We start from the raw sequence: 8674 nt of genomic DNA, 5'->3' as shown, positions 1-8674 counted from the left end.
TGCGCTCCTCGCTCTCGCCGCGCGGCTCCTCCGCGGCCGGGAACCAGCCGAGCTGCCTCCTCTCCGGCGGCAGCCGCGCAGCCTCTGATGGTCTCGGGCCGGCTGCGGCGGCCCGGGCGGGGCTCTCCAGGCTGTGGTCCGGCTCCCGCTGCCGGGAGAAGGTTGCCATCTAGGTGGGTTTCATCGAGGCCGTTATCGCCAAGTTATAGACCTAAAAGACGGCGGTAATCAAACCCCAAACAGAACGGATTTTTCCCCTCCGCGTCCCCCGTAGGTCCCTTTTTATATTTATGTATGCGTAGATGTATATGTGAAAGATGGAACACAGATTTCATTGAATAAATCTGAGATCTCCAGGTGCAGACGTTGGAATAGTCGGTGCCAGCACCCCGTGTTTTCCTTTGCTGCCGATTTTGCTTGGATCCGGCTCAAAAACCGAGAGAGTCTCGTGGTTTTGTTTACACTGAATGGGGAGCAGAGGAACAGAGCCACGGGGCCGCCTTTCATTAATATACAGTGAGGATTTTGTCTAAATTACTGCTATGAATTTCACAGTACACGCTTTCAAAAGCAGTCTCAGGTGGCCCGATGAAACGCGATAGCGCCTCTGCAAACAGATCCACTTTCTTTCTTTCTCCCTTTCTTTCTTTGCAAGGAGGGTGTGTGCGCTTACGGGAAGCCCCCCAAAACGCCGCGCGCCTGGAGAAGAGACGCGCTCGGGTTCCGCGCTCTGTCCCCTTCGTCTCCCCCCTTTCCACGTACTTAGTTCTCGCCTCGCTCCCCACCCCCCGCCCCACCCATCCGCCCCTTCCCTTTGCAGAGTGTGATTGTTTTGTCTGGGAAAAAAAAATCCAAAGTATATAACAAGGGGAGAACAGTTAGTGCTGATTTTCATTTGCATACATTTTCATATATTTTGGTGAAAATAATAGACTAGTGCGAGCTGGGCTTAGAGGACTCAGTGTATGGGGAAGGCTTAGGCTCGCCGGTGCCGGAGAGTTGAGAATGTGCCTCCCCTCCGCCCCCCAGGCACCTTATTTAAAAAAAAATAAAACACCTTCTCTTATTTTTAAAAAAATCTAACCTTGGAAATTTGCTCGGTAAGTGTTTTTCATTTTCTTTCCCCGCGTTCTCTTCTCCTCTTCCTCTCTGGTGGGTCTGTCTGGGGTCTGGCTGGGGTGGGCACTTATTTCTACGGCTCGGGACAGGAGATTCGCAGGGCCGCTGTCTGGAGGTGCAAGGGAGAGTGTGCTGGGGAGGGAGGAAGAGAGATCCAGCCCTGCTAAAATATTGCATAAAAATGTGGACTCATTCCAAAGCGCCACAGAGGGAGGCACTTTTGGGGTGTGTGCGAGGAGAAGAGTGCTATTAATTTTAATTGTTGATGGGGGGCTGCAAAAGAATGTGATTGCGAGGCATGCACTATATAAATGATTCTTGTTTGGGATTTTTTTTTTTTTCTCGCAGAGAATCAGGATTCAAGGGGAAGAAGCCCCTTTCTGTAGCTAGTGGTGATGGGTTGGACGGTGTGTGCCTGGTGGGTGGGTGGGGACTCACTCTGGGACCTGGGACTGTGGGGGAGGCTGGCACAGGGAGGGCAGGAGCTGGGGCAGGAAGAGGCCGGGAGGGAGAGGAGCAGGAAGTCAGCGCCCCCCTGGCTCAGGCGAGTCTGGGGGAGCAGGGGGAGGTGCAGCTCTGCCGGCTCGGTAGTGAAAGCCCATCCCTAAAGCGGGTGATCAATCAAAACTAACCAGGACATCCCCGGACTTTACTCCCCACGGAGGCTGGAGCTTCTGCGTGAGACTTGATTTTACTGTGTTTTCCATTTTTGACAGCCTGGCTCCCCCACCCCGCCCCTAGCCGGGTCTCCGGGATTTGTAAAAGCTGAGGGTGCGATTATTTACTAGGAGCAGTCATTAGATGAATATGGCTGGAGGAAATAGCTAGGCCAAGTCCAGGCGGCGTGAGCAGAGTCTTACCTTTGTGAAAGAGGCCGGAGAGGATTTGCAAAGCTTGGTTTTGTTCTTTTTAAAGGAAGCCGCATCTGGGGCCAGGCGGGGAAATCAGAGGGCTAGGGTTGTTTTTTTTTTTTTTTTGGCATCTTTTCAGGAAGCACACCTTGCAGGCTAGAATTGGTGATTTATTTGGAAACAGTCAGTGCAGTGGTTTGTGACAAGGAGACAGAGGGTTCGGCTGGGGAGGGGCGCAGAATGGCCAGTTTTCCACCCGGGTTTATGTGCTTGGTAGCGTCCCTTTGACTGGGGTTAACTCTGTGTGCCCTGACGGGCCACAGGCCATATAGAGCTGCTCCCTGAAGATCATTTGTTTCCTTGATGGGGAACATTTCTGAGCAGAGCATATTGGTTGCCATAGAGAAAGAAATAAAAGGCAGAACACTAGTCACATTAAGCTATATGTTTGTGCACTGGGCTTTAGATAAAAGGACCTTGGTTCAGCCAAAGAGAAGACGCCAAGCTAGAGATTTCTAGTGCCACTAAAACTAGCTTTATTTTGTTTTGGACTTTTACAGTTGAAACATATAAGCTAATTTTATTGGTTGTTGTTAATTTTATATGACACGGTTTACTGAACAAAATAAACTTTGCTAGGGAGTAGCGCTGCGGACTCGTCAGCAGGGGGCGCACTGACTCGTTGTAGCGGGCGCTGGGGAAAATACAGTCGTTTCAAAAGCAAATCTGCTCTTGAAACTTGCCAAAAGAACAAACACTCTTACCTTGCTATGCATATGCACGACGAAAAGTGAGTTCATTGCATAACACAGGATTTTAAAATATGTGTACAATGACGTCCCCACCCCCAGCCGCTCGTGTCTGCGAAAGGGCCCGGAGTACGCGGGGCACGCACTAGTCGTGTTCCCGCGAGGAAAGTGCCGACAGGGTTGTGTGCAGAAGTGGGATGTGAAATTGTGAAGGAAAAACGCTTTTAAAAATTATTATTGTGCTTACATAATAGGGTACTGCAGAAGCTACCTTCTGGGTTGTCTATTTTGGGAAGTGATCGAGGAGAAAAAAGCATTCTAAGGTATTATCTCCTCAATAATGGAGGTTCTTCAACCTGATACATGCCTTGGCTTCTAAATAAATCGCAGGAGCCTGAAGATGCAGTCTGAACCGTCCAGGATACTGAACATCAACTCATTTCTGAAGCCCCTGTGGTTTTACAGATTTTGGATTCACCACTGAAAGAGGTGGTGGAGAAAAGAAAATACAGAGTGGTCATGGGTTAGGGGGGACTGTGGATTTGAAACATTTCAGTACAGTATTACTTAACCCACAGGAAGAAAAGTTTCAATAGAGGGCAAAGTTTCTGCCTCCAGGATTTTTAGGTACTGCCATGGAAGATTGAAAGGTACTGTGGGAAAAAGGATGAAGGAGATGAGGAAAACGTCCAGAAATGGCGAAGGGCGAATCCCGACTGGTTCTGAGGAATTAAGGCGGAAGGTCACTAACCGGGACTCAGAAGGGGCCCCTGGGCGGCCGGAATCGAGCTGCCTCCTCGCAGGCAGCAAAGCACCTGTGAGCATCCGCCCGGCTGGGAGACAGCTCTCAAGTCGCCGGGAAAGAGGGGGCCAGCGTGCTCTACTGCAGCTGCAGGCCACCCGCTGCCAGCCATGAGCTTTTCTTTAAAACTCATTTTAGTAAGTCAGGGTTTGGGTGAAAGTGGGATTTCGTGGAGGAGGGCTGGAAGAGGACTGAAAGTGGGATTTCACGTAGGCAGAGCAGGCCCACTCGAAGGCATTTTAGTTTCCCCTGCAAGCTCACATTTGAGTCAGGAAATGCACTCTCAGGTGGGTGCTAATAAAGAAAGTAGAGGATCGAGGAAACTGTAATTTGAGCCCAAACATTGCTTTTTCCTCAGCTCTCTGGACATTTCAGACAAAAGACTTCTAGGGCAGATCCGCTGGAACATTTGAGACAAACGTCTCACAGGGCCGGCTTACTTTGCGTGCCCAGCAGTTCTCCATGTTTTGAGAAATGTTATCGAGAGAGGAAACTTTTTATTCCCTCAGACATTTTGCAAAACGCAGGTGAAGCACCCATTCTACACAGTTCGACTGTATTTTTATGTGTGAGATTTTTCACATCCGTGGTCCTCTAAGCAGTTGCTGCTTACTTTCCTTTCTCAAAACTGTCCTTAAAAAGAATAGCGAAAGAAAAAGAAAAGGTGCTTGGCTCTCATGAAATCTCCAGTCGTAGGTAACCTTGCAGTGAAAGACACAGAAAATAAGATCCCTGGGTAAAGCAACAAGTTAATTTCAGAGGGACTGACATACTATAGAGGCCGCTTTCGCATTCTGCAATGATTTGGGGGTGGAAACGATCTAGCTGGGTAGGAATTAAGATCCAAAGTGCTGGGCAAAGCTACAGACTTTTAATTGTTGGGGATGGGGAAATTGCTTTTGCTAAACGAGCGCATGAGGAGCATTACCTGGGTCAGATGTGCCAAACCCAAAGTGGGTACTTACTCATTTGCTTCTGTGTGAGAGTGAGAAGGTGCTGGGGTACGGATGCAGCCGGGGTGCACACTCCCAGCAGCACTTACAAATTAAAACGTTCAGCAAACTCGCAGGGCCTCACAGCGTGCTCTGTGAGCAGGGGAGGACTCCGGAACGGCAGCTTTCGGGTGGAGAGGAGAATTTGTTGTGCTGGCAGTGAATGAGTTGTTTCTTGGGCTTGCTAAGTTTTTTGAAGTGTACCCCGGGTTTCCTTCCCACCCCCAGTCCTTTGTATCTCTTTGATAACTGACTTATCTGATCTGCCAGAAAGAAAGAAGCAAGCATTTAGTTTTTTTTTTTTTAAAGATGGGTTTGAAGGAGTAATTATAAATTCAAAGACACTGTGATTCCTCACCCTGAAGGAAGACGCTTTCTTTCTGAGACTTATAGGAGAGTTTTAAAGTACAGGGCATTTCTGATTGTGAAAAACAATGATCAAACCTGAGGAAGCAGAGAAGGTTGGCCATTAGTGCTTCTGAAACCACCCCTGTCTATCAGCACCCAGTGTGGCTGTGGGCGCGCTGACAGGTCGCAGGCGGGAGTTGCTCATCACTGGGGAAACAGAAGCCCCCTCAGCCCTTCCCTGCACCCCAACAACCTAGTCTTCTGAAGAGGTAAACTCACAGGGCCCGTAAAGCAGAGCCCAGCTGATGGACCACAGAGGCTGAGGGAGAAGAGGATGATGATGCCGACTCCTTAAGAAAAACGTGGCTGTGTCGTAGCTAGAAAAGATTCCAAGGTCACTTGGTGGCCGTGTGTGTGTGTGTGTGTGTGTGTGTGTGTGTGTGTGTGTTAAAAAGCAAACCCCAGAAGTACTACCTGAGCTCTACCAGAGAGGTTATTGGAATTTTCGAGCTTGCGGTGGTCCCAGCAGAACCGAGCTGAATTGTTCTCTCCCTTGGGGACCCCAAAGAGTCCCCTGGGCACTTCAGAGCATCCTCCTCCCTGGGTGGGAACCTTAGCGCCACCTGCTAGAGGAAGGAGTCTGGGTGCCAAACGGGAAGACAGTTCTTGCACGTCGTTGCTGCCTCTTTTTTTGAATAGATTTTTTGACATCTGAACCCGGCTATTGTCTGAGGAGCTGGGTGCCGCTTGCAGCGTGTGGGCCAAGGGCTGCTCTTTTGGGCATTTCTACTACACGCTGCTGCGCTGGGTCTCCTTCCCCGGGTGCTGCCGCTGCCGCTGCCACCCCACTGCTAGGCTGCCTCCCTGCCCTAACCCAGCGGGCGCCCGCGGGGCCCAGCAGCCTCAGGGGTGTTTCCAGAAAGCGTTTCCATTGTTCGCTTTAAAAGCAGTATTCATTCCTATCTGGTGCCTCACTTACGCCTTGAGGTGCAGCAGTATCATTTCGGCCCCCTCCACTAGCTTCCTGCAGTTCGAGCTAGGGTGCGTGGGTCCCACTTAAAAAGTTCTGTGTGCGGCCCTGCTTTGACCACTCAGACCTCTCTTCCACATTTCTATAGGCAGCTTGGTTAATACAAGCCAGAGGGAAGGGTCCCGAGCCTGGTGTGGCACTCAACAGACATTAAATGCTAATTCAGTGTGAAAGCAAGGTGCAAGAGCCCCCAGAAGTCAGAGCATATTTGTGTGGTTCTAGTGGGGTGGGCAGTAATCTTTTTATTTTTAATTCACATCACAAAACCACCTAATAAAACGTCCCTTGGAAAAACACGACCATGAAAGTCTCCTAAATTCGAAAATACTAGGACTTTTTTGGAACGCTCCAGCCAGCAGTCCCCGCCAGGCTAGAGCGAAGGAGCAGAACTTTCACCAGTGTTGGCCTTGGGAAGGCCGCGAGCCCTTTCGCCTCACCCTCGCCGGCCCGCGATTTGTGGGTGCCAGGGACTCCCCCCGGGTGGGGTAGGGTGTGGGGCCTCAGGGCTGAGCTCGTTTCGGGAGATGTGCTCTGCAGGCGTCTTATTTCGCGTAGCTACAGCTTGCGTACTGGAATAAAAAGGACCCCTCACTCCCCTTTCTCCCTGAGCACTGCGCAGCAAGGCCTTGCAAAATGCTGCTCGACCTGGGCGGCCGCATGAGTCGAATTAGCATTGCTTGTCTGTGGCAGAGAAAAAGGGAAAGGTAAAAAGGGCAAAGTGAGAAAGAGGTAGGGGAAAAGGAGAGAGAAGGCGTAAAGCAGGGCGAGATGGAGGAGGCTGGGGGCCGAGACAGGAGGGGCGGACGGGGTGCGGAAAGGCGAGACAAATGCCGAGGCACCCTGACAGGTCACAGGTACGCGGGAGCGGAAGCTGCAGCCCAGAAACCGGAGGGTGCCAGTCGCACCCATCCTTCAGGCCTCCTTCCCTCCCGGCCCCAGGAGCGCAGGCTCGGAGCTCGGCTCCCGCCCGCCGCTCGCCTTTGTCGCCGGCTCGGTGCGCGGCCGCGGGCTCCCGCGGCGGGCTTTGTTCGGGAGGAGCAGGCCAGGACCCCTCGCGCCGCCGCGTCCCCGCCCTCCCCGCGCCGAGGACGGTGGGGGTGGGGACTGCGCGACCGGGACCTGGACCCAAGGAGCGTCCGAGCGCGCCTCGGAGCCGGGAACTCGCTCCTTCGCCCCTTTTCGTAATTGAGCTGTTGTCCGCTCGGCTAGGGGGCCGGGCTGAGCAGAAGGAGGGCGAGGGGGGTGCGCGTCCTCAGCCTGCAGCCCCGGCTGGGCGCGGCTCCCCGGGCGCCCGTGGACTCGTGCTGCCGCGTGCGCGCGTGCCAGGCTGGATGGACGCACGCGCGCATGGACGAGGCGGGCCGTCGGACTGGGTCCCAGGTCCTAGGCTGCTCTGGCCGAGGTTTTCGCAGCTGCAGGTCGGTCTGCCGGTTAGCCCCCAAAGACCTGCTCTGGAGGGGCCTGCAGGCCGCGGGTGGGCGCTGTGGGCACACCTTGGGGACCGGGGCAGTGCGTGGAGCTCTGCCGTGGAGGCCTGTGGCGGGGGACAAAGAGGCAGACACTCGGAGCCGGCCCAGGGCAGGCGCGCACGTGCGCCCACGCGCGCCCCCGGCCGCAGGTCCCTCCCCGTGCGCCCACCCTACCGCCCGCGCCTCAGAGCCCTAGGCTGGGAAGTTCGCCTCGGCCCCAGCCCTGTTCTTGCCTTTGCTCCTGGCTAGCGGCGCGTGAGCTTGTGTCACCCTGTCCCCAGCGATCCCGAAGGTGTGGGCAGATTGCAAGAGTTGCTGGTCTGTTATTGTTTGTCAAACAGGCCCTTTCTCTGGGGAGAAGGTCGAGGGGGCATGTGGCGGATCCCGGGCCAGGATTACATTAATCAAAGCATTATTTCCCCAGAGAAGCCGAGCACAAATGAGAGTAAATCCTAATAAAATTGGATCGCGGAGAAATGGAACGCGTTAAGTAATCTGTGCTGCTTGATCAAAATCACGCGTTTGTGAGATGTGGGTCTTTAAAAACCTGCACCCCTCCGGCCTTGGCTTGGCTGCTGGCTCCGGTTCCGGCCCGGCAGCGTCGCCACCTGAAGCTCCGCTGAACTTCTGCAGTGAGCAGAGGACGTGGCACCCAGGGCTCACGGTTCAGCCCCATCAGGTCTATGCAGCAGGCGCGCGGGCCCCGTGGGGAGCTTCAGAGCCCCCGGGGCGATCGAGTCCCCTGGTGCCCCCGAGGTCTTGAACTCTGTTCTTCTGGGAATGTGGCCCCACCTCCCCCTTCCGTCGAGGCTGCAGAGTGGGCGACGCCCGTGGGTGGGTGCACAAAGGCGGGCACGGCCCACCCGGATGCGGTGCGGGCGGAAGGTTCCCAGGTGCCCTGTCCTCACCCGGGTGCCCGGCCCCCGGTCGGGCCCACCGCGGGCACGGGGCGCGTCCCCGGGCCGGGAAGGACGTGCATCCCCAGGGCCAGCGGAGGCGCCTAGGGCGCAGCCCGCCCGCTGGACGCCTGGTGCTTTCCAGGCCATCTTAGAAAGCGGGGCCAGGACTGCATCCTCCTCTGTCCCCCAAGAGGCAGAAAACTTTCCGAGGCCTCGCGCGGCTCTGCGAGGAGACGGAAACGCCCCCGCCCCCCAGCAAGGACGGAGTCAGGCGACGCCCGCAGGCCGGAGGCGGTGGCCCTGTCACCCCAGAACTCTCCCAGCGCGGAGACGGGCAGCGGGCTGCGGCGCCACGCGGCCCCGCCGCGGTGACGAGTGGGACAGCACTGCGCGGCCCCGTGGGAGGCGCGCAGGG

General features: G+C 54.9%; 1 protein-coding gene across 1 annotated transcript in view; it reads left to right on the top strand.

Moving 5' to 3' along the window:
* Window positions 1-6718: 6718 nt before the first annotated feature.
* The window catches only part of LOC106150280 (translation initiation factor IF-2-like), a 34147-nt gene continuing 32191 nt past the window's right edge, over window positions 6719-8674 (top strand). Inside the window, exon 1 of the mRNA XM_013522698.1 lies at window positions 6719-7309. Coding sequence (XP_013378152.1) covers window positions 6719-7309 — 591 coding nt within the window. The remainder of the gene's footprint in view (window positions 7310-8674) is intronic.

Source organism: Chinchilla lanigera, unplaced genomic scaffold, assembly GCF_000276665.1.
Source record: "Chinchilla lanigera isolate Chin_1 unplaced genomic scaffold, ChiLan1.0 scaffold00069, whole genome shotgun sequence".
Taxonomy (NCBI): domain Eukaryota; kingdom Metazoa; phylum Chordata; class Mammalia; order Rodentia; family Chinchillidae; genus Chinchilla; species Chinchilla lanigera.
Note: the sequence above shows the minus strand (reverse complement) of the source record. Positions and strands in the feature narration are given on the sequence as shown.